The sequence below is a fragment of the Xenopus tropicalis genome, chromosome 6 (genome assembly GCF_000004195.4).
Source record: "Xenopus tropicalis strain Nigerian chromosome 6, UCB_Xtro_10.0, whole genome shotgun sequence".
NCBI classification, from domain to species: Eukaryota; Metazoa; Chordata; class Amphibia; order Anura; family Pipidae; genus Xenopus; species Xenopus tropicalis.
In genome coordinates, this window is record NC_030682.2 from 29,794,401 (window position 1) to 29,820,243 (window position 25,843).

At 38.7% G+C, this 25,843-nt stretch overlaps 1 protein-coding gene across 1 annotated transcript in view; it reads right to left on the reverse strand.

Moving 5' to 3' along the window:
* itga8 (integrin subunit alpha 8) overlaps window positions 1-25,843 on the reverse strand; it is a 107,015-nt gene that overhangs the window by 72,659 nt on the left and 8,513 nt on the right. Inside the window, exons 3-13 of the mRNA XM_002939028.5 lie at window positions 15,955-16,055; window positions 15,112-15,235; window positions 14,597-14,658; window positions 14,125-14,170; window positions 12,818-12,943; window positions 10,942-10,986; window positions 7,166-7,209; window positions 6,380-6,436; window positions 3,484-3,536; window positions 2,020-2,225; window positions 1,399-1,590 (exon numbers count right to left, since the gene is read on the reverse strand). Coding sequence (XP_002939074.2) covers window positions 1,399-1,590; window positions 2,020-2,225; window positions 3,484-3,536; window positions 6,380-6,436; window positions 7,166-7,209; window positions 10,942-10,986; window positions 12,818-12,943; window positions 14,125-14,170; window positions 14,597-14,658; window positions 15,112-15,235; window positions 15,955-16,055 — 1,056 coding nt within the window. The remainder of the gene's footprint in view (window positions 1-1,398; window positions 1,591-2,019; window positions 2,226-3,483; window positions 3,537-6,379; window positions 6,437-7,165; window positions 7,210-10,941; window positions 10,987-12,817; window positions 12,944-14,124; window positions 14,171-14,596; window positions 14,659-15,111; window positions 15,236-15,954; window positions 16,056-25,843) is intronic.

Genomic DNA, 25,843 nt, shown 5'->3' on the forward strand with positions numbered 1-25,843 from the left:
AACCCAAACTGGAACCAACACTAACTATAGAAAAAGTCCATGGGGCAGTATTATTCAAAACATTTTCTTCTAAAGTGGATCCTCCCAGCAGAATAAATGATCGCCTAGTGAATACCTTGTACACGGATTAATTTTGCACACTTAAGGATTTACAAGAATATCCCTCTATTTTGGATTGCAAAAGTCATGCTTCAAATGAGTTATTTCAAAATATCATTGTCTGCAATTAAAACAATGAACCAAAACAGAAGTTCCTCATTGGACTGTTCATCTTTCAACCAGGTGGCCTCAGTGACCCCCAGACTAATGCTGCTCAACTATTTTCATGTAGTGGGCCAGTTAGTTGGCAAACTGCATGTTTGTGGGCCAAGTTACTTCAAATTGATCATATCATACACAGCAGTCTATGGAGCCATTAGACAGGCACATGGCCATAAAAATACCCTGGAGGGCCACATCCAGCTCACGGGCCACCAGTTGGACAGCCCTGCACTAGACTGTTAGCAGTCACCTTCTGGTAGCTTATCTGACTGCCTACTCCTCATCTAAGGAAATGTTAAATGAAAAAAATCTACTTTGTTTTAGCAAAGCAAAGTTATTATTTTGTTGCTGACATTGATATATTTTATCCAATGGTTTAAAGCTTAACTGGAGTTAAGTAACTAGAATCGTACAGGGGTCTTCTAATAAAGCTTGGAAAGTCACTTGATGTGTAAATTTAATCTGTGTAGCAGGTATTCCCTGGGGGATCATTAGTATGGTACGGTACATACGAGTGCAAAGGGATTTTCCCATATTTTCAAGTTGTATCACGTGCAAGTTCAACATGTGCCCAATACAAGGTTATTTCTACTGGCGACTAAGGTGGAAAATGCACTCAAATTCTGTATCTCAAGCCTGTACTTTGGATTTAACAAAATAAGTCCAATTGCATCAGGTCCAGTTACATAGCTTTTAGTATATCAAAAACCTCTGCCCCCACATAAAGAATAATGCGGGACCTATAAACGATACGGATGCAGACAGCTGAAGCTTTAACATTCCCCCGGATTATGTTCCTCCCTTTTCATAATGCCATAATCGAAAAACATTTTTTCAGCAAATAATCTCACAATTAAATAGTCTATTAACTTGCATAGCCTTGCTTAATATAAATGTTAGGCTCATGTTAAATTTCCTGACAGGAAAAGTGCTAGTAATCTGGTTACATCTAACATTTCCAAATGTCAGGAAAGCTGTCAGGTTGAAGGGGGAGTGGGGGGGGGAACTGGCCTGGCTTCTTTCAGAATTTTTTGACAATCACTTCCGCCAAGAGTATAGTGGATATGATGGGATTTCCAGACAACGGACAGATGGAATTACCTTCTTCAAGCACTATTAAAACAATAAATAATATACCTGGGTAATCGTTTTTGTCTATGTCTGAATCGCCTCTCAGCGTAAAGCCAAATCCAGCAGGCATTGACTGCGAGGCCCAAGCTCCTTCCAGTATCTGGGAGGTATCTGTGTTTAACCCATTGCTGTTCCCATTGTAGATAAACACTCTGCCTTTTCTGTCTTCCCCCGCAAATGGTGAGCCAACTGCAATGTCTGCAAAACAAAACACCCCCAAGACATAAAATCAGTGCAATCTTATATATGTAATTTGATCGACAATAAAACTAAGTTCTATTTAAAGAATAATAATATATTAGGAACTAGAGAAAGTGATAGAAATATAGAAAGTGTACGCAGTCATTTTTACCAAATTAATTTTGACCAATGTTTTATGAACACTAGAACACAAAACACTGCAAAGAAGAAACATCTTCATATATTCCCAAAGAGTAAGGAGTAGGTAGGGAATAAGCTAGCCAGAATATTTGCAAGAACATCTAGGGATTCTTTGTTGCTGGACCTTTACACCATAATAAGAGGGATCATGTTTCACAGCTACCCAATGTAATGCTTAAAAGGCTGACCATGCAAGGAATATTATTTATAATATTATTTAGAAAGCAATTAGAAAACAATATTTACCATTGTATCCATCTTGATTAAGATCGCCTAAATGGGCAATAGCACTACCAAATCTCCCAAAGACTTCTGTGCCTTTCAGTACTTGGGGGTCTCTAAATTCAAGAGCGCTTTCTTGCATGTACAAGTAGACTTTTCCAACCTCCCTTGGATTGCTCTCGAATTCTCGATCCATGAAAAGTGGGGCTCCAACTAAGATATCATCCAACCTGCAAGGGGAAAGACTCTTCTAGTTAGCGGGATTTCAGTCATATACATACATATCTTGTAGATTGTAAGCTCTTTTGGGCAGGGCTCTCTTCACCTCTTGTATCGGTTATTGATTGCTTTATTTGTTACTCTGTATGCCCAATGTATGTAACCCACTTATTGTACTCTGCAGAATATGTTGGCGCTTTATAAATAAATGTTAATATTAATAATAATAATACATACATACTAACACTATAGGGCAACTCATTCTCTTTACTTAACTTCTGGCACTGCTATAATTACAGGGTCAGAATAATGTTGGATGAGTGCAGAAGCTACAAGTAGGGAGGGAAGAGGCCAATATGGCAACAGTAGGACAAAATGGTAACACTATAGCATTCTATAAATTATTGCTAAAGTTGTGCTGTAGTCAGGGCAGTATATATATCTGGTGCTGCCCCAGGGACCTCAGCTGGCCCTCTTCTCCCGCAATTGGTGCTTGCGCAGGTGGCCTGTCTGTCCTGCTGGACAAGAAGGTACCCCCCTCCCCCACAACTCTGCCCCTGGATTTATAAGCAAGTATCCAGCAGAGGCCTTGGGGGATTTATTTTTGGGAGATTTTTATATTTACCATATAGGCACTCGTGGGCCACCCACCTAAGGCTGCTGCCTAGGGCATGGACCTATTGGTCTATATGGTAGCTATGGCCCTGACTGTAGTTTGAACAGCCAAGGTTTGTCCTACTTACTATAAATATTCTAAATGTATTTTTTATATGTTGAAATTCCCATAAACTGCCCTAGAATATTGCCAGCAGCAATTATCTGGGCTATGATTCATAAATGCTAAAAAGTTAATGGGGTGCAATATGTAATTTTTATCAATGCGCCAACAATGCAATTAGTCAACATGTTTTGCTGTTTGATGACATATAAAACCAAAATAAAATATTTCTTAAAATTACTGAAATGTTTTGTAGTATGCATAATAGATTAGATATATGCAGAAAATATATGCACAAATTTATATAGTCAGAGAACTTAAATGATCACAGATTGTGTTGTATTTGACCATCAGGTTTTTTTTGTTGTTGTTTGTTCTTTTTTTTAATACTTCTGTAACACAGAAAAATGTAAATACATCATTTCTTTAGCCCACCAGCCTATTCTGACAGATATTAAGAGCCAGACATTAATCTTTCAGTTTATTTAAACGCTAGACGTCACGCAGGTGATTAAGTGTTGCCCAAACATTTAGGGATAGTATTAACATACCCGTCATTGTTTACATCTGACACAGCAACAGTGTATCCAAAGTAAGAGGCCATCTATAAATGGAACCACATTGAAATATATTAACGCGGATGGCTTTTGTTACACATTACACATTAACAATACAGTTCAGAATATAAACGTATTAACAGCAGCATTCATGAAGACTTGAAACAAGATATTTCTGTCCAACTGTTCTCTGTTTAGGTAATGGAAATATTTATTTTGTAATTATATTTCTGTTGGAGAGCTTTCCTTCATTTTTATAAAGGTGTTATTAACTAACTTGCTTGTCTGTTTATTCCTTATTTCTTTCAAGAGCCACCTCTCCATTTATGTAATTTGCTATTTTCACAATACAAGCACAACCGGCTTGGGGGCATTAAATTATCAGAAGGATATTGATTAGCAGCAAAGGACTGAAAATCACAGCAAGAAAGCAAAAGCACCATACTAACCATAAACCAAAGACAGAACATTGTTGTGTACGAAATACAACAGATTAAAGAACTTTGTTCAAGTTAATAAGCCTTAACCATAAGTATGAATAGTAAATATTACACAAAGCCCTCCAGTTGTATAGTGATAAACAACTGGTAGGGTTGGATTTTGATATCCATGGTATTAGCTCATTAATATAAGTATCTGGATTGAGTTGTTGTCAATATACATATATGTAATCGAAGACTGATCCATGTGTCCCCTGCAAGAGTTCAACCATAAGAGATATTAAAGGGGAACTCCGGCATCCAAACCAAAATTTATAAAAGAGCCCCACACAATAGAGAAACCTTTAATATACAGTACCTATCACTGTAATATGTTCCTTCAAAAAGTATAAATAAATACAATTGTTATATGCTAAAATCCAGCTGAAACCAGTTCTACTCTTTCTGCATCATTTAAAATCCTGATAGGGAAGGAGGGACTAAACCACTGATGTTACAAACTGTAACAACTCCTCCACAGCTTATAGACAATAATCACATAACCCACAATGCATTGTACTGTGATGTTCATTTCCTTATTGACATCACATGTGCAGGGAATTGTGGGATTAGAAGGATACAGGCTGAAGGGAGGCTGAGGAAAGTCAAAGTAGTCAGCCAGATCAGCAAGAGAACGGTTGGCTGGGCTAAGATAACTGTTCCAAACCATATTATTATTATTATATTACAAGCCAGGAAAATGCTACATATTTTTAAATTGATGTATATTGCAAAGTTGCTTGTAATTATGTTTACTTTCAAAAGCTTAATTTGTCTTTAGGTGGAGTTCCCCTTTAGGTCAGGTTGGTGATGCTCCTTGCATGTTTCTTTAGTCAATTGTGAATCCAAACCTCAGGTTTCCATGCATAAACACTTGTTTCACAGCAAATGGCTTTTGGATACTTTTGGCCCACATCAAACTGACCTCACTGGCTACTCTTTGCAAGACCATGCACCCAAAGGAAAATGCCAGTAACAAGATGGCACATGGGCCACTTCAAAAAGATTTTATTGGATCAAACATGTCCTTCTGAGATGTCCTGCAGTGGAGCTTTGTAAATGTTCTTATTTGGTATTCATTAAATGTTCTAGTTATTTCTATGCAAAGCTATGTGTTTGTGTCACGCCAAGCTGGCTTTCAATGCCATGGGATTAGGAGACTGTTTCTATTGGCATGAGTTTGAAAATATTTTCTTCAATGTTTTAGTCATTTTTGAGTTGATATTTCCTTATTAGAGGTGGTTCCCATCTATGCTATGGTAAGAAAAAAAGTGGCTACTTCTGTAACAGATCAATTTTGGAAACATTCAGGACTTTAAAAACAATGAAATGAAACTTTTCTATGCTTAGAAAATCATGCACTGAACGTCTAGACCAAAGCAGACTGACCATCGTGGTGCTCCTTCAAATGTATTATTTTTCTTGTGTTATGTCTATAAATGGTTGCAACTTTACAATGTTTTACAGTTCTTAGGCCAACCTTTCAACATTTTTTGTGATCTCACATCCTACTAAAGATAAAATAAAGTGTCTCCAAGCATAACAAATATAAGATCAGTTTTAGATACTGTATATGATGATATTGTTTTAGTACTTACTTCTAACCTGTAGTTTATGTGGAAACATTAATCAAAGTCCATTCAAATAAACATCATAGGACAATGCTGCATACGCATTACATATACAACAATCACAGAGCCAATGTATATACTTTACAAAATGTGATCTTCTCTGTAATTGTATACTTTTGGGCACATATCTAGTACCATCCATTTTATTCTATTAAATATACATACACTGTTAGGTTGGCACAATTTCAAAGTGAAATCTGGGGACATACAGGGAGAAGTGGGAATGTAAAATGGCATGCAAAAAAAACCCAAAAAACTAAAAAATGTCACACCTTTTTACCACTTCCTATTAAACCACACCCTTCCAACTTAAACCACACCCTTTTAAGATCATAGCCAGATATTCTTTCCTTTTATTTAAAAATCTAAATTCCCTGGAAATGGGGAATAATAGAAACCTTAATGTTGCTATACTGTCCATGTGAGGCCCAATGCAGCCATACAGGTCAAATACCTCAAAAACCGTCTCTTGTAATAAAAGCACCTAGGCACCTAGGATGATTAAACCGTGAATCCAAAAAAGGCAGGGACATGATCAATCCAATATTGACAGGGTATAGTAAAATCAATGTAGCTTTACTGTAGAATAATTACATGTCCATAAAAAGCCTTACGCGTTTTGTGCTGTTAGGCACTTAATCATAGGATGATTAGCTAGATACAGCTTAAAAGCTTACAAGGAACATTGGTGTCCAGCCCTTTTGATTTCATGATGTGAACAAAAATAATCAGTCCACTAATCAAGGTATTTACAACATTCCTACCAACTTGAAACGTTACCTGGTCACCTGTAAAGTTCTGAATGAAGGTCATGTCAGTTGAATTGATGATAGAGACCTAAAAGAGACAGAATGAGGAATAATAATGGCAACATCTTATATATGCTTTTTTGAAATACATGCATTAGAAATATCTAAGGATTGCTCCTGTAGGTGGCCCTGTAAGTGAGGTGTGGCATCCACCCATGGGGACTTATGTATATTTCACTTGTTGCATTAATGGTATCTGAGTACCTGCTTACATTCTGGCCTAGTGTAATAGGGGTGCCTTCAATATCCATTTTATCCATCTCATTTTAAAGAAAAACTCAAATTAGCAATATATATATATATATATATGTGTGTGTTACTTTTCACTCTTCACTATTACTTTAACAATAATCACAGTAGTACCGAAAGTAGCCAATCAAATGCTACAAGGGAGTGAAAGGTTTTTTCTCAATTTGTCTCAATGCTGATATGAGCTGTGCTCATATTGGGGGGGAAAGGGAAGCTACAATAAAAGTATCAGTTAATATAAGTGAGTAGGAGATATTGGGGGTTATTTAATAAAAGGTGCTAGGTTTGCCCAGGAGCAGTAACCAATAGCAAACAATCAGCAGGTAGAATTTATTGGTCACCTGTTTAAAAGCAAACATCTTATTGGTTGCTATAGGTTACTGTTACTGGGCAAAGTTAGTGCCTTTCATTACATATGGGGTATTATATATAAAGAAAACTTAGAGAAAACACGTATTGTTATAAAATGATCTAATGGATAGGTCTGTGTTCAAATAATAAAACATACATATCCAAAGTTTTGTGCTCCCCTTGGAACTCCGGCAACCACCTCTGTAATGAAAAGCAAAATGAAAAAACAAGTTAGGAAAATCCAACTTTCTGCAATATTCCTACAATACAAAGGAATATAGTTTATAACTGGGGGGAAGCTGCCAATTTGTGAGGCACCAAGCAGTGATTATAATCACTAAGCTCTATCCCTGGGCTGGCGCTCATCCTCCTAAGAAACACACCACCCACGGGTATTATGTTAGTGAGTGCTGCCATTTCAATCCTTTCTGGTGATCTTTTCTGATACCCTGAGCAAGTGCGCATTCAAAGAAATGAAAAAAACAGCTTTTGGCGCCTACATTGCTATTTTACTGTATAACACACAGCAAAGGGTAGCTGCAAGGGATCTCTGGGAACAAAGATAACATATTGGCATAGTGCCGAGTGCACTTGAGTAAAAGTCACCTTTTTTCAGCTGCTGCTTTTTCATTTTTCATATCGGCATAGTGCTCTCTAGACTAGTACAGGGGCAGTGAGTTTTTCAGCGAACAGGATTGCTGCTCTTAGTTTTGAGGTTAGCCTAGCAAATTGCAAACCTCTCATAATTAACCCTTTCCTTCTCCTTCAAACTGAAAACACAATAAGGCAAACTGAGGCTGATTAACTGTGTATCATTATATTTTCACAAGCGGTACTGACACATACGGTATGCATACTATTACAAAGTCAGAAAACTATTGTAAATAGTTTCCTGACTTAAAATGAAATGTTGCACATGGATGCCAAAGTATCCTTTAAGAACACATTTTAACAATGAGATTCTAGAGCTCATTTATGTTTGCACGTATTGAGCAAACTCTTTAATAACTGGACAACATTGAAGTACTTTGTTCTTATGTCAAGGAGCCCAATGGCCCTAACTGGAAGGACAGGTGGGGGCCTTAGATTCTAGATAAATAACGTTATATAAATAAAGTTTTAGCATGCATTATTGGTATAGGGCAGTTAATAGGAGATTTCCTATCATTGTGGTATTATGGTTTCATGTATAATACACCTTAAGCCTTACAAAACTATGTACTAAATCCATAGCAATTTTATTTTTATAGCTGAGGTTTGCCAGACAAGAGAACACCATGACGGCTCCTGTATTCAGGACAATCATTCACTTGCAACTTTTATGGTCTGTTCTGGAGGTTAAAGTAGCACAGGCTTTGGTTTGTGGATACCACAAGGCTAAATTAAAAAGGAACTCAAGGGGAAGGCCAGTTTAAAGGAAGTTTATTTCTAAAACACACTCAATCAATGTGATCTCCCATCAGAAACAGCTTGTAATATGGTGGATGTGGCATTAGCAGAGCCTTTCATCTGCCTAGCAAGAGCCTAGCACACAGACAGGTTTTGTTTGCAGCTGGTTCCTGTTACAATCATTTCTACAAAGGCTGCCTGCTCGGCCTCATAAGCTTCTGCCGGGTACAGGCAGCTCAGCGGAAAACCAAGAGACAGTGCCTGGGTAGCTCTTAACCAGGAGCATCGTGCTTGGATTCACCAGACCCAAACGTGGTCTTGCTTCAGTGACATTTAAGATGTACATGCCAAAAACGAAATCCTTTAAACAGCAGATAACATGAAAAATGCTTCTTATGAACTAAAATATACATTACTCTTACTCCTGCACAAGTATAAATGCAATTTCTTAGCTTTAGAAGCTGTATGCTAATAGAGATTGAGAAGCAAGAACCGAGTTTGTACAAGTTAGTAGTGCAAGTTAGTGGTACCAAATCCTGCAGGGTCGGTTGGGCACCCTTGTGTTGTAACTATAACTCCCACCAGATTGTGGGTCACCTCTTTCCTATTGCTGGGTTTAGGGGACACTTTGTATAATACTTCAAATACCTGGTGTTTGCTCCTAATCTGAGCCCTTATTAATATACTTTTGCATGTGTGACATTGCCCTGTTGCCTATATTAGTTTTATGCTAAAGTTCCAAATGCTTCTGCTAATGTGCAAATGCAAATGTATGTAATTAATAATGTAAATATTTTATTAATTTGTATTTAATAATAATTTTTTTTCAAGTTAGTTAGAGATATATTTAAAATGTAATGTTACATATATATGCTGTATAAAGCAGGTTAAAAGCATATTAAAAATTATATATTCACAGCACACAGTTTAAGGGCTAGTTTAAACATGGAAATTAGTTTAAAAATACAGGTGTCTGTCTGGAAAAAGCAATACAGATTCCCCACACAAACAGCTCACCGCTCAAATCCTCTGGTCCAGGTGCAACCTGCCCTGGACCCTGCACTCAGGTGAAAAAACTCACGGCCAGGGATAACTCACTTCCAAATAGGAAAGCATTATGCTTACCAAACAGTCCTGTTGACCTGGGTGCTCCTGCCCTGAGTCCGTAGCCATCTCTAGCATATTATGCTGAGGTTTGGCCTAAAGCAAATGCTAGCCTTTTTATCTTATCTTTTATTGTATGGCAGGGCAATAACACATATGAGTGCACATTCACTATAATTAAATTGCACCCCCTACAACCCCATACTATAGGCATTGGTGCCATATCCATTGAGAGGTGAGAAACCCAACACATGGGCACAATGAAAAGAACTTACAGACGCAAGTCCTGTATTTCATGCCTGGCCTGGGAAGGCATTAAGAACAGAATTCTACACCTCTTTGTGGAAACACTTCCTTGTGCCTCCTGAATGATGAGCAAGGGAGAGGTGGGAGAGGAGATATCCACATCAACCCCTGTGCCACTCTTCCATAGAGTGCTTTAGCATACATAGACAGGAATTATCTATTTAGGGGTTATTTTCTATATGCAGGGCAAAGAGAAAAAAAAAAACATGCACAATCTCTCATTGTACATTGTTTTTAGTACTTTGCACCCTGCCCTGCACATAGAAGAATTTCTGCAGGTTTCTGCATTTCAAAACTGAACACAGAGATCTGCATTCACCATGAATACAGTGGTGCCTGCATTTGTCAGTACTGTATTCATGAGGGCTGGGGTGATTCTAGGATGAGTGAACTTCAATTGCACTCTCTGCACTATAGGAGCCGAAATTCTGTTTCATTAGAACTGTTTACCAGGATCGGCTTTCTAGTACCTCTAGTATACCGCAGGGCATTGCTTTCTGTGGCTTGCCCCATGGCAGCAGTGATCCTGCATCAGGGAATGGCAGTCAGAGACATATTAGTCATAAATGGGCTCTGGCAACTGTGCTCTTCACCTTGCGCTGGATTTTTTATCTGGCATGAGGTGCACAGAGAAGCCTGACCCTGGGCACAGGTGCTTTTTAATTGTGCTTTTGGGCCCTTAGTGCTCTTGCACTTCAGTCCTAGGTCTCATTGAATTACCCCTCTTGTGTTCCATGGCAGGTGCATATTGGGCCCCTTTCCCTATTAATAAAGAGGCCCTATTAACTCTAGGAGCCATACACATAATATACAGAACTGAATGGGGTCAAACTTACTTAAATTTAAGAATGGGACAACTTTCCAAAGGAATTTGTTCCCTGTTAGTATGTCCAATGTAATATACAAAACTGTTCTGTAACCAATTTGCGTCAGTACAATCAAATGCATCTCCTATACCTACTGCCTTTAGGATGCAGCTTGGGCATCCCTGATTGCATCGCATCATCCATCGATAACCTATATTTTAATATTTAATACACCTAATGGTGGCAACAGAGTACTCTCAGACTAATGCTTTTGAAAGATGTTTTAGGACGGCAATATGAACTTACAGTGATTAGTGGTTTGTATTACCTTGCACTGAATCATCAGTAAATTCTCCAACAGCCACAGAGTATCCTGTACAGGGAGACAATTAAAGTTATATATAATAAGTATAGACAATGGCTAATCAATAGGTTCCATAGAAAGGCACACCTCAGGGGAGGGGAAGCATGCTTGAACCATATGAAAGATGTACGGCGCCAGAGAAATTTGCTGACTGCTGGTTTAGGACATTGCTATGTTTGTACCTCTATGATTGGGAACTAACCAAAATGATTTACTTATATTTGTCATTATAAGCCTTCACACACATTCTTTATTTCACATTTAAAATGCAAATGGTTAATTCTGAAGGACCTTTATTTACTTATGCAGGCCCACTTAGTTGCCCTGAGAGCCTGATATCTGGTTATGGATCAGCATCTTTTAGGTAGGTCTGAAAATTCCATCAGCAAAGACCTCAATAGGCCGTGGATGTGAATCTGGGAAAAGATCCCTTACCTATAAAACCCCAGGTCCAAAACATTATTAGATCCCACACCTGCATAAGGCTTCATTTTGTAGTGTCAGCATACAGTATTAAGCAGTGCTGTATTATTAGGTTCTGTTCTATAATGTGTTTGATGGATCAGCATTTAATTGACCATGCTTTCAACAACAGATTAACCAAAAATCTCACTGCTGTGGGTATGGCTGTTCACTTGCAGACCACACTACATAGGGCCCCTATAATCTGGATATTTCTGCTAACCCCAAAAATGGAATCTGTGCATTCTGGCCAAGTGATTTAAATTCTATGTTCTGTCAAATTAGTCACTTCAATGCTTAGATGATTTGAAGGCCACATCTACCCCCTTTCTGACCATCTTTACCAATTAAAATAAACCACCTTAATGGATGCAGTCGATTTCACCTAAGTGTTATTGCTTACAAAAAAGAACACAAGCATTTAAGCTTTCCAGCAGCAAAGGCTATGTCTATGTCAATTCATTCCATAATCTCATTTTATATAACGGAACGATCCTCTTAACCACAAAGTACCTTTCTTGTCAAGTCAAACTCTGCGCTGCTGCCAAGAAATGACTGATTGCATTAACAACCTTTATAAAAAAAGATCTCAAAGTGAAGCTGTCCCAGAATATATTTCATTGTTATGTATAACATTAGGAAGACGATATTCAGAAACCCTGATTATAATAAACATCCAGTTGCTTTAGTCAGGAACATTTTTTTCAGGAAATCAGAAAGGCCTTCATGTATAAAAATAAACCATTTTGGCAAGATCGGAATAAAGCAGTAGGAAAGTGATATCTAAACTGGCTGCATCCTGTTTATATAGAGCATTAATGCCATTGCTGCCTTGCTATGCTACACATTCTGCCATTCATTGAGCTTTTATTGTAGGAGCCTGTTGTACTGTACTTTCCTCAAGGCATGCTATAATTAGTTAGTACAGCATGCCTTCGTGGAGGGAATATACTAACAAAATAAATAAGGATGGAAATTGTTGGACTCCTATTAGGACAATATAATCTGCTATAGAAGGAAATGGCTGTCAAACTGTTGGATTATAGCCCCCAAAGATATTTTAAAAGACTCCTATTGTCTCAGATATGGAAAATAAATGGGGGTTTTATAACTCATGTGGGCCCCCTTCCATCCTGCTGGGTATCATGATCCAGGCAAGGATGTCAGGACTCTATCACTTCACAAACTTGCTCTGTGATTCCCCAAAATTTGTCAGGCTCTTTGCTGGAGGCCCTGCAAGGACAACTCGGAAGAGTTGGTGTGTCCTGTTTAACAACCTGCTCACAGTTGCACAAAACCAATGAAAGACATGGAACTCAGCTTTATTAATAACCACTACTAACTCTAGTAAAGCAAGTGACTTTGGGGTGCGACTTACCTAAGTAGCTATCATCGTAAGCAGATTGTGCCATTTTTGTTTGTTTCTCGCCCGATATCTTCCTGATAATGCTCTTGAAGGAATAGTCTTTAATTATGTCTGCTATACTGGCAGTAAAGACTTGTCCTGAGATACAAAATGTCCCACACAGTGGGAGAAAGGAAAAACTTACTAAATATTATGATAAAACACCACACAAAAGAACAGATATACTAACAACCAGGAACAACCTGGGCTAATCTTCTACCTGACATAGCACTGCCAGCTGAACCATGCTGTTCCACTACCTAGCAACCTGTGCCTCATACTCTCCTGCTATAGTAAAAGTCCAACTTTTAGTTTAACAGAGTATTTTAGCTATTAAAATTACATAAACCAAAAGGAGGCTAACACAGAATAATCATAACAGGATTACGTTTGTTGTAGTTATCAGGGGCTCCTCTATAAGTGGAACAAATCCACATTAGTACTGAATTATGATCAGGGTCAGGCCCAGACTGGCAATTGCCAGAGGGCTGCTGTAAGTTGCCATAGACAGTCGCTATTTATTGGGCTGGTGGGGGGCAGTTTGGGCGTCTGTGTACTAGAAATCCTAGGGCTGATTTTGAATCCCAGTCCAGGCCTAAATGGGATTCTGTTCTCTGCATTCTGTCAAGCTCACATAACTATTTGCCTCCATGACAGCAGTGTGCCCTGATGCCTGGTAATTCTGGATCACGCTACTCTAAACCAGGGTGTAAACATCTTCTTTACATCTTCATATCCCACCAACTGATATACAGTATAATCTTCTCTCTCCTGTACAGTTTAAAAGCTGGTGGTTGATCCTTAAGTATTTTCATCTTCTTTATGTATTTTACAAAAGGACAGCTTTTATACTACTGATAAAGAACATGTGTCATGATGGCCAAAATGAAGTTGAGAACAGAAGAGGACTTGGTATTATATGACAAAGGTCATTTGGCCACAAATAGTAAATTGTCAGTACTATGACACAAGAGGCATTATGAGTAATGACTTCTGATTACAACTTCTAAACAATATTTATTTTTTAGTATTTTTGGCTTTGCTAGTCTTTTTTATTTTTTTTATACTGTGCTTCTACAGTTGTGGATTTATACTGCTGTGTGGTTGGTAGGTGCCAAGGCCATCATACCCAGGAACTGCATGGACTAAATTCATGGACTCTATCTCTGATTATTATATGTTTAAAACACCTTTAAGTAAGATCTGCCCATCTATGGTTCCTGAGTACAGGGTCAGATCATTCTGATGTAATACACTTGATTGGGTGACATTAATCTTACCTTGCCAGTAAAAACTTCCGGGCCCTCCCAACGCCAGGTCTCCATTCTAGGCAGAAGAAAATGATTTGTTAAAAAGCAGAGTTCCTGTGCCTATGTGCATGAGCTGCCAATCATTTCTAAACATAAAGGGAAATAATGAATTTGACTGTGATTGAGACTGTTATATATGATGGTTATAAATACTGCCACTTCACGAAGCAACATTCATGTCACAAACATTTAGGGCCGTATACACTGTGAGGCCTACAGGGAAAATGTAAACCAACAACATGACCCCAACAATGCTTAAGCTGTAGAAACATTTATTCTACACATTCTCATTTCTAACTAGTCATGGAGCACAGCTACCACTCACAAGACCATCACCTAGACCTGGAGATGTGAGGTTTGGACAACTCTAAGGAAATGAATGTAAAGCAAAGAAAATACTGTCATGGCATTATGTTTTTGGCATAACCACAGTCCCACCTACCTTATAAAAATCCAGACTGAAGCCAGCTTGACAGACGCCTTGTCCAGCAGGATCAGCAAGGTCTGAAAGAAAGAAAATCATGAATAAATCCTTAATATAATGTTGTACAACTGGATGAAGTCTTTTCAAAGTGTCTCAGAATATTACTCTCTACATCATACTAAAAGTTAACTTGAACAACCTATTTAGGTCTGTAAGCAAAATATGAATAAAATATTTTTTGAATAATCACTTTAAAAACTTTAATTAAATGTAGCTCTAATTAGGGCCACACATGCAAAGATTTAGATGCTTGGCCAAGCTGCCTAATGACTAGATGTGTAGCACATTTTTCAAGGCATTCAGATGGCCATATGGGCCTTTATATACACAAATTTGATCTTTCAGCAGCCAGCAAGTGTTGTATTGACCAAAACACAAAGTAGACAGGTAGGTAGGACTGGGTGTTTATCTTATTTTACCCATACCCAGTTTGTCTAAACTCACACACAGAATTGGAAAATCAGTTTACGTACCACTTCGGCAGGGAGAGTATTCAGCATAAGCACTGAAATTCTGAATGGCAATGTAGCAAGTGCCAACAGGATCCTTTTCTGAAATGGGCTTAATACTTCTCCAGTGATACAGTGGGGCACAAGCCTGTCCAAAAAAAAATTACAAGTGTGCTGAACAGAGAGCTCATCATTTCTGAATCTAGTCTTTGCTGACAAAATAACGTAAGTAATTACACAGATCCATGCACGGGATCATCAACTTTCCATTGTACAATTACTCATGCCTGAAGGCAGCTCAACTCATTACACATTTGGCAGAGAGCACAGCAAAGACAAAAAGACCCCCTTAAAAAGCATTGACTTGTTTGGTTAACTGTAAGATGTATCCTGGCCCGCTATATACATGGCTGGAAACAATTAATTCTGCTTCCTTAGGCAAACAGGAAAATTAAGCCTCCTGTCTAATCTACAAATGTGTGAAATAAACAGTACGGGGTAGGTTGTCTATGGTTTTATATGATGCCTTCAGTTGGCTGTAGGGGTCATGCTGTGGGTTACTTGTCTTTATCTGGAGGGTGGAATATCAACCAACTCTGATCTAGTGGATTCACTAGATTCTGGGAATTTCTCCTACAGTACACCAAGAACATGGGACAAGTATGGCTCCGTGCTGTCTGGGGGGCTACTGGAACCATACCCCTTAATGTAAGGCATCCTGTTTCTAGCCTACTCCATTTGGGGCATGTCTGTGCCCTTAAAATACCACTTGTTTTGCACAATTTTGTAAATTAAATATCCAAAATAAAAACACTGCCAGCTCAGTTCCGCATTCTAATACATTATACACTAAAACATTTCACTTACCACAACTTTTTCCTTATGAGCCCTGACTGTTGCACCAAACCATTGGTTTGACTTGAATTCAACAGGCTGTTTGGTTCCATTTAACCTGATGTTCCTGTTGTCTGTTACAGGAAAGAGAATATAGGCAAGAGTTAAACTATCTCTTTTTATATTTTACAGGTACCTTTAAACCCATTTACTTTGCTGCACTCTATGCTTTACTATAAAAAAACCAACAAAAGCCACATCAACAGGAAGAAATATACAGTTGTATTTATGCAGAATATTCACATGCTAAGGCAAGCAATATATACTGTATATATGATATTAAGATGATATGCTAATCAGCAAAGAAGTATCTTAGCTGTGCAAATACCTTTAAAAATATATTTCACACATATATATATATATATATATATATATATATACACATATACCCTTGCTTAGAAATAGGTTGTTTCTTAATATAAAGACAGCAAGATTTCAGAACAAGGTAAATGGAAATGGGCAGAAACTGTCTGCAGCCAAACACACCTAAGTGCTTTCCGACAAAATTACAAAATTCCATCATAAATTAGTTTTTGCTGAAGTGGGCAAAAGTAAATGCCTTATTTATGGGACAGCAGGTTTCAGGTGGTGAGAAAGGAAGAGGAAAAACTGCCCACTAATAACTAAAGACAATTAAAGCAAATGCTCTTTGTCTGTTTTGTGAATCCCTATACATAGAGCACAGTCAGTTGCTACAATACTTTGGTCTCTGCCAACCGTTTATAGGAGAAGAATGGGGTGTGGCAGCTTTAATTTTGTGGAACAGGAGAGTCTTGTGGATTGTTCTGGAGCTTGGTGGACAAGGGGGAAGTCAAAATCTTGCACCAGACTGCAGGAACATCTAGATAAACACTGTTAATTGCCCGTAGTTATTATTTTTTTTATATGTTTCCCCTAATATTTCAGATAAACAGTTGATCTGGTAAAAAGCTTTATAATGTGCATTATTTGGGTGTATTACGCCATATGTATATATAGAGTATGTTTTGTGCATGCAAAGATCAATTCAACTATTTTTAAAAAGAAATCCCATGTTTATGTATATGAAGAGTGCAAATTATACATATAGATTTAGTCTGGCGAGTTACAGAGGTAGTAGACATTATGTAAGCTTCTCAACATCCTATGACTTTTTAAAAGCGAATTTGGCACCAGGCCCCAGGAAATATCAATGATCTGATAGTGTATATTAGCTGCTGTATTACAAAAGAGAAACCCCCAAATGGGTATTAATATCCACGTTAGTCTGGACCCTCTGAGAGTCTGAGTCTGTCAGGGAAGCTGTCGTGTCAGTGAGTGCTAAGGTTGGGCACTACTACCCAATGGACAGAATTTGGTACTGGAGTACTTTGCAAAACACAACTCTTTAACTTTGCCCTGTATACAATTTGCAGATGTCAGTTGTAAGGCAAACCATATGGCTGAGAGCTCAGGCAAATTACAATGCATTGCAGGAGTTAATAAAAAGCAGACGTTCCATTCTTTCACCCTGGGTTCTGTGAAGTCAACTGACTCCCCACATGCCCCAGCCTATGATATGTTCCTTCTCTCAGAGTCACAGCTAATGAACTTCTCACGGAAAACATAAATAGCAAATGTGGTCTTGTTTATCTGTCTGCTCCCTGTGACATTCCTTCACTACAAAGCAATGAAGCCTGAGCTGTCCCTGTAGGTGTAAGGTGAAACACAGCCCTTTGCCCCAAGCACAAAGTCCCTTTTATAGACATCCCCCTATTAAAGGGGTAGTAAAGCTGCTTCTAGAGATGAAACAGCTTCTTCATGGATATCCGTGTAACAGAGCCAAGAATACAAAAGAGGGGACTCTATACAAAGCAGGAAGTTGGGTGCGGGGAGCAAATCTAAACTGAGGAAATCTTACATACATTAGAAAAGCCAAGCAGTTTGCAGGACTTCAACTCCAATGCTTCAAGTTGGAATTATAGTAGAACTGCCAGAGAACTGAAGGGTGGACCATTCTGGTTGAGGAAAGAACTTCCTAACTGTAAGGTGGAGATGCCAAGGACCTTATATGGATCCGCATGTTACTAAGTTACGCTAAAGGTCGGTATAAGCATGAATATCTGTATAGCAGTTGATACAGTTGATCTGTTTCATTTGTGGATATGTTGATGCCTCCAACTTGTCAGACAGCTAGTATTCAGCACTCATTTTCACTTACTGGCTGTACGTCCCTAAATGGTTACCATCCACCTGTCCAAGTCAACAAGAGTTTGGACAGCACTCCATCTAATCAGACTGATCCAATCATGTTGTATTATCAATAAAGGCTTTTTATTTATCAGAATTTGCTGTCCAAACTATTGATGCCTCATACATGGTCCAGTAAAGGGTCCATAATCCCCATTAGATATTGGAAGGTTTATTTACTTTTTTACTCCTTCCTTACAAAAAAGCTAATTCTACTCTGTGTCTCAGTTTATTAGAGAAAATCAACCAAAAATGTTAAAAAACTGTTTACATTGGCAGCTGTGGAAAATGGCAGAGCAATGTCATATCCAGTAGCTGCATAAGCTCAAATCATCAAGGGTAATTGCCTTAACTATGGGACAGCCAAACATGAATCACCAGTTTTAATTATTGTTAACACATATTTATAAAGTATCAACATATTCCACAGCACTGTACAATAGAAGGGTGTATATATCTAATTTACAGATTACATACAATTACTAACCAGTACAGGAGGTAAAGAGGTCCTGCTCATTAGAGCATACGGTCTAGCAGGACAAGGGAACACGAGCCATCATGGGCATAATACAGCCTGTATAATGTTGTATATACAGGTATGGAATCTATTGCCTGAAAAGCCATTATCTATTTCTCATAGGGACCTAATTAAACAAACAATTCTTTATTTGTGACTGATTTGCTTTTTCTCTGTAATAGAAGGACAGTGCCTTATGCTTGGTGTCGGACTGTTTACCAACCACAGTACAGGTTCTCATTACGTGTTTCCACTGCACGCAGGGCAAGATTGTTCTCCTGCCCTCAGGCCGATATACACCAAAAACTATAAACCAAAAACATACTGCATTTTGAAGCAAAATAAAGAAACACAAATGGAAACATAATAGGGAAGGCAGCCATTAGCTGCCTGTTGACCTACAGGAACATCATTGCCCAACGTATTTTGCTTCAGTAATGGTGGCACTTGCCTTGTTTAGACCCCATCTATACATCACCAATAATCTGCTGTAGTTTCACAGCCTGTTTACCACTGGTTTAAGCAAGTTTGGAATAGAATATGCACTCCAGAAAATGGAGGGTTGGAGGTTGGGCATCGCTGGTCAACTAGTATGAAACACTGGCAAATGCAGTAAGGGTTGTTGCTTCTCTTGTAGTTGCATATTTGCATATTTTGTTCTGGGACCCCCCCCTTCACATTCCTATTTATGTTGATAAGTGATGGCAGGAGGCAAATCCACATGCTTTTTAGCTGGATGAAAAGAGCCCAATGCGCCATCAGCCTCAACAGCTTAAGAACAATAGATGTTCTCTCTTCTAGAATGTTCAAAGATTCACAATAATTGTCTACAGAGTGTTCAGATATAATGACTGTTCTTTTGGTGGTTTGAGACACATTAATTGTATGTACAGTACACTGAAGAATTCTGATGTTGTGGTGTCCCTCATATTAACCTCAATGTCTCCTAGGAGCAGAAACACAAGCAGCAGCCATGTGTGCCTCATCAGCAACTGGATGCAGCTGATACAATGGAGCCCCAGCTCAGAAACTCTAAATCTAATCTAAATGCTGCTTCTTTTACATTTGTTTCCTTTATAGAACCAGTTTTACCCCATGCAACTAGAAACTTGGCTACCTTTATACTACGTTTCCTAATTTCATCTCTGGAACGTTATCAGGATGGCAGAAGGAGGAAACTATGACAATCAAAATACATTACAGATGAGAAATATATCACTGTATCTGTCAAGGGGCAGCGTTCTGCTGATCTCTAGCAAATGGGTTACTAAACTGATCGACAATAAATTACTAACGTCCTTCCCTAATGATTAGTTTAGCTCTTTCACATCAGGGTGGTGCCATATGGACTTGCTTTTATCTCCATTCACTCAAAAAAAACCCCAGCATTCCCTATATATATATTAAATTATTAATAAATCCTTACAAGTTGAATTGCTCTGCTCCAGTGGGATCAACTTTACCCGCAAACTGAACTGCACTGCAGGAACATCCTAGGCAATGCCTTCCTGTTTGTAAATGAACTAACTGGGAAGTATTGTGCAGTAAGGGGAATTTCGGTAGTTTCCAATACAGTGAATGGGGGTACAGAACTCTTGGGGCTGGTGCTGTTTTCAGTTCTGCTTCAGCTGAAAGTCCTATTCTTAACCTAAAAGGTTAAAAGGTTTTCACTAAAGGTGGCCCTACACGGACCAGTTGTAGCTGCCAATATCGGTCCCTTGGGCAGATTCGGCATCTTATCGGCCCATATAGGGGCAACAACGGCTGGCCTGCCAGACCGATATCTGGCCTGAAATCGGCCAGTCAGATCATGGACCGCATCAACTCATTGATGCGGTCCCCGAACCGACTGCACCTATCCCAGTCGTCATAATTCGATTGTTTGGCCCCAGGGCCAAACGACCGAATTAGCCTAAATTTCCCTGATATTGCCCACCCGTAGGTGGGGATATTGGGAGAAGATCTGCTCGCTTGGCGACCTTGCCAGGCGAGCGGATCTTTACTTGTATGGGCACCTTAAGGAGTCAGTGCAGCGTTTCTGTGAGTGCTTATGGCTGTATTTACATAGACCTTTCTGATAAAGCTTACTTAGTTTTTACCTTTCCTTCTACTTTAAACACATTCCTTCTATATTTAAGAGTATAATGCAACTGGTACATTCTTGATTTTCACACAATTTAATGTAAAATCTATAAAGGAGCAAAACTGCCTAATAGAGTTTGATAAATGGAAACGATCAAGTGCAGAAAAGGAGTCTCCAGTGTCTCGACCAATGTCACTGCCCAAAGTGCAGCACTGGGAGCTGGAAATGGGAACACCTGCTAAACCCAGCATGCCCCAGAATATACTACTTGCAGACAGTTGCTCTGACCTTCTCCAGTTTTATCAGGGCAGGATTGGCTTCTCACTAAGGACAAAGAGTACGTGTGGAATGGACTTGATGATCAAGGCACAAATCATTTCTATTAGGCAGAAAGATAATAGAAACCATGAACTGCCCAGAGACGAAGAGCAACTGTTGCTGCATGATCTAAGCAAGACGAGGAGCATCTTGGGAAATCTGTGAGAACTCCTATACTCCATGCACTTGGCACATGTGGACACCATCTGCAAACAAGATCTTTTCTATTTTTTCTTCGCTGTTGATGCCTTTAAAGATAAGCTTGCCTGAAACTTTGGGATGTCACAGACAAGACTCCTAGCAGGAATACTCAATAAAAGCACCAGATAAAAAGCAGTTCTATTCAAGATAAAGAGGTGAAGCAAACCCCTCATAAACTCATTTCAACATCAAAGAGCTTCTTCCCCATTTATTTCAGAGAATTACACTGTGGCCTCTTATAAAAGTTATAAATACCATCTTTATAAGTAGGGCGTATCTACCATTTATTTTTCCATAACTACACACACATATATATATATTGGAGTGGATATTTAATATATTTAAGAAGTTATATTTATTTTAATGTTTGATTACTGTAGCCACTAAAAATAACAGCCAATTCAGCTACATGCATTATTTATCATTTCTTTTCTGCTAACTTGCATTTGCACATCTAATTTAAGATTGTCATGTTGTTTAAAATGTGCATATTGTGTGCAGACTGCATGAAACACCTTTGCTAAAAAATTAGCATATTAAGTAAGACTTGTGTGGAAATTACATTCTGCCTATTGTTTTTATTTAAAAACATCAATAACAAACCTATGCCTTGTCCAATCAGCTGCCTTTGAGCAGCTCATTATCAGGGGCTTCTCAGTGGACTGGTAATTAGTTTTATCAGGTTCTTTTAAGTTCTTTGGAGCCAAAAGTTACAGGAAGTAAAACTGTCTTCATACTCTTTCTTTAGTGCCAGAAATAACAAAAACCATAGATATTTCTTAATTTAAACAACAAGCAAAAAGTATGTTCAGCACATGCCCTATTCGTTCAGCTCATATTAAAAAGCGGTATACAGGTATAGGACCCATTATCCAGGATGCACGGGACCAAGGGTATTCCGTGTAAGGGGTCTTTCCGTAATTTGGATCTCCATACCTTAAATCTACTAAAAAATCAATAAAACATTAATTAAACCCAATAGGATTGTTTTGCATCCAATAAGGATTAATTACATCTTAGTTGAGATCAATTACAAGGTTTTTTTTATTATTACAGAGAAAAAGGAAATCAGTTTTAAAATTCTGAATTATTTGATTAAAATGGAGTCTATGGGAGACAGGCTTTCCGTAATTTGGACCTTTCTGGATAACGGGTTTCCAGATAAAGGATCCCATACCTGTATCATGTTAAAAAGGGGTATATTTTGTCCCTTTAGGAGAATAGAAAATGTTTTAAAGGAGACATATCCTATAAACATTATAAATGTACCAGGGAATTATACTCCTCTAGATATAGAAGGATTGTGCTTAAAAAAGTTGTGTTTCTGACTGATTTATTGAGAAATTCCACAAAAACCCCTCTAGCCCCGCCCATCTGTTCCACTTCCTGCTGGCTGAATTCTCTGGATGAGCTGGGGAGCCGGCGGCCCTCCATACACTGCACTGTAGGATAGGAACCAATCAGCAGCTAGGCTGACCTGATAGGGAACTGAAGCCTGTCTGTGCTTGTATGAGTGCAGGGCTGTGATTGGCTCTCCCCCTCCTACTGTGCTTCTGGCAGGGACCGTTAGGACACACCCACTCTCCATGTGAAACCCAGACAGGGACCTGAGAGGATCTATAGGGAGCTCCAATAAAGGGGCCATTGTTACAGATAGGGTTAATGTTTAGCCCAAAGGGAAACCAGCACCGGATATTATTCATAATTGCCTACAAAATTACCTTTTTTTCCCATTTATCCAATATGTCTCCTTTAATTTACCGATCATCAACAGGCTATAAGGAGGGATACAATGAGCAATGGCAGGTAGAAAGCTCTGCTGCAGTGCAGGGTGGAAGGACAACACTTTGGAGTAAGATATACCTTAATAACTGGCAGACTGCAAAGCTTAAAATCACTACTTCCATGTTCCATTTGTCACCTATGGCCTCCCCTCCATCCCGTCTCCCAAGCTTGCATGGTAGCAAAATAAAAACATCCAATGAGCAGGTAAGGGGCAAAGGTGCATTGCCTTGAACAGTAATAAAAGGGTGGATAAAGGGGGTGGTAGGAGCAAGTCACAAGGGGCGCCACACAATCAGCTGTGACCTCCTTGACAGCTCTGGAACTCCACAGTTTATTGCATTGATGACAACTTGATCCAATTTAGCAGTATACTAAAATATTTCATGTACACAGCAGCGTGCTCACCCTGCAATGCATTCTGGGGAAGCATATGGCAAATGTGCATTAGTCAGTACCTAGGGGATTATTACAGAACATCTATAGGTAATTGTTAAGGTCTTTAGAGATTTTCAAGCCTTAAGGGAATGGAGCCCTACTATTTGTTTTCAGCTCATTAAAAATAAATTCCTAAAACTAAATAATTACTACAGTGAAAGGATAAGACATGCTTTTAACACATGCAACATATTGACAGGTTTACCCTTTGGTATTACTACCTCCGTGTTCAGATACAACACTAACAACATTGGTACAGCTACAATAACAGAGGCACTGTCCCCCCACAGCCAAATCTGTTTAGGGACCCCACCACTTTTGGGAAGAAGAACTGACTTATGCACATGCATTGAAACAAATCAGAACCCTAATGCCCCTCAACAGAAGCCAGCACGTTGGCGCTATACAATAAATGTTCAATAAATCACATGTTATTATGAACCACATATAACACCTCCCCATATATTTACATTGTACAAATCCACTAACACTCCCTTGGGACTATACATCACTATACATTTTTTATCTGCTGAAGTTTGCAACAAATAGTCTGAAATAATCCAAAATCAATGTAAAACAAATGCCTTAACATAATACATCCACCCTTGATGGTGAAAGGTGCAAAATGATACAAGTATTCTATAACTGAGCACTAAGGGGCACGAGTATGTGATCTTGCATCCCAGCAATTAATAAATGAGCTCTAAAGAACTTTATAAAAATCACTGTAAGGTATAGAGGAAGCTTTAAATAAAAAATGTCACATTTTCCTTTTCCTGTCTTGGCAGCTTTATAACAGTGCAGGTTTCTGAATGTTGCTGCAGTACAACCTTGGTATTACTGAAATACGCACAAAACTTAAGCTGGCCAGATAGGCAGATCTTTCCCGATATGCCCACATAAGGTCGGAGATATATACTAATCTGAATGGCCCTTATCAAACCTGTGCAATAAACATCTGGCTGATTTTCTGGCAGATTTCCATTGGAAAGGCCCATCGGAGGGCTCCATATGTGGGCAAATAAGCTGACATATAGGTCTGAAGGTTTCGAAATGGCAGCTTAAATCTTCCTATGTATGGCAACCTTGAGTCAGAATATACTATATCTATGAGTAGCTAGGGTAGCACTTCTGCCAACTTCCAACCTTCATGACTAGTACAGATATTGGATCTGTAATCCAGAAACCTTTTATGGGAATTATGGAAAAAACATTTCCTATATAGTCCATTTAAAAAAAATAAATTCTAAAATGATTTCCCTTTTTTCTGTAACAATAAAACAGTACCATGTACTTGATATAATTAATCCTTATTGGTAGCAAAACAATCCTATTGGGTTTATTTAATTATTAAATGGTTTTTAATAAGAGAACCACACCAGCCCGGGGTAGCTGCGAGCGCTTCCTTCTTCCGCGTTGGTGTGCTTGCGCATTAGAGTGAAAAGTCGAACTTTAACAAGAAAGTCGGCTTTTCACTCTACAGCGCATGCGCTGGCCCAGGGATTTCGCCGCAGAAGAAGGAAGCGCATCGCTACAGGTACGCTGGGCTGGTGCAGTTTTCTCCTAACAGGGGCACCAGCCCAGGGTACAAGGTAAGCAATTCAAGTCGCTTGGGGGTGCTTGGCATCCCCAAGTGACTTAGCCTTTCTTTCTCCTTTAAGGTATGGAGATCCAAATTACAAATTATAAATTACATTACAAATTATACAGAAAACACAAGGTCCCAAGCATTCTGGATAACGGGTCTCATACCTATATAGCGCCATATGCACTGTATATATATATATATACTTATTCTCCCTACTTTCTCATCTCAATTTAAAGTATTATGTTGCTGTTAATTTCATTTCAAATTTAAATTTCAGTAAACCTGAACTTCAAAAACATGGCAAAAGTGGCAGACACCATACTTGGCACAGAGACACAGAGCAAGAACATATCCAACGCTCCAGGCCAAGCCAGTCCCAGCCATTCCCAGCTATGTACATGAGATGAGGAATGCTAAAAGGTAGTAATGCCTATAAACAGCATACTGGCACGGGGGAGAGCCAGCACACAGTGCCAACATCTGCTACAATTTTCTGTTCAAAGTTACTCATTCTAAAAAAAAAAAATGGGCTGTTCTTCTATTAAAAGAATGCAAATTGCTAATAAAAGAGAAAACTATAAAAACGTGCTCGTCTTCAAGGAACATTTTTCTTTTATTTACAGTTCTGTTTATAAGGAAAGTGTTCTATAAAATGCCCAGACCCAGTTAGTACCTTCAACCGCACGGAGCTGCAGTCATCAGCCAATCGTTAGTTAAAAGTGGGCAT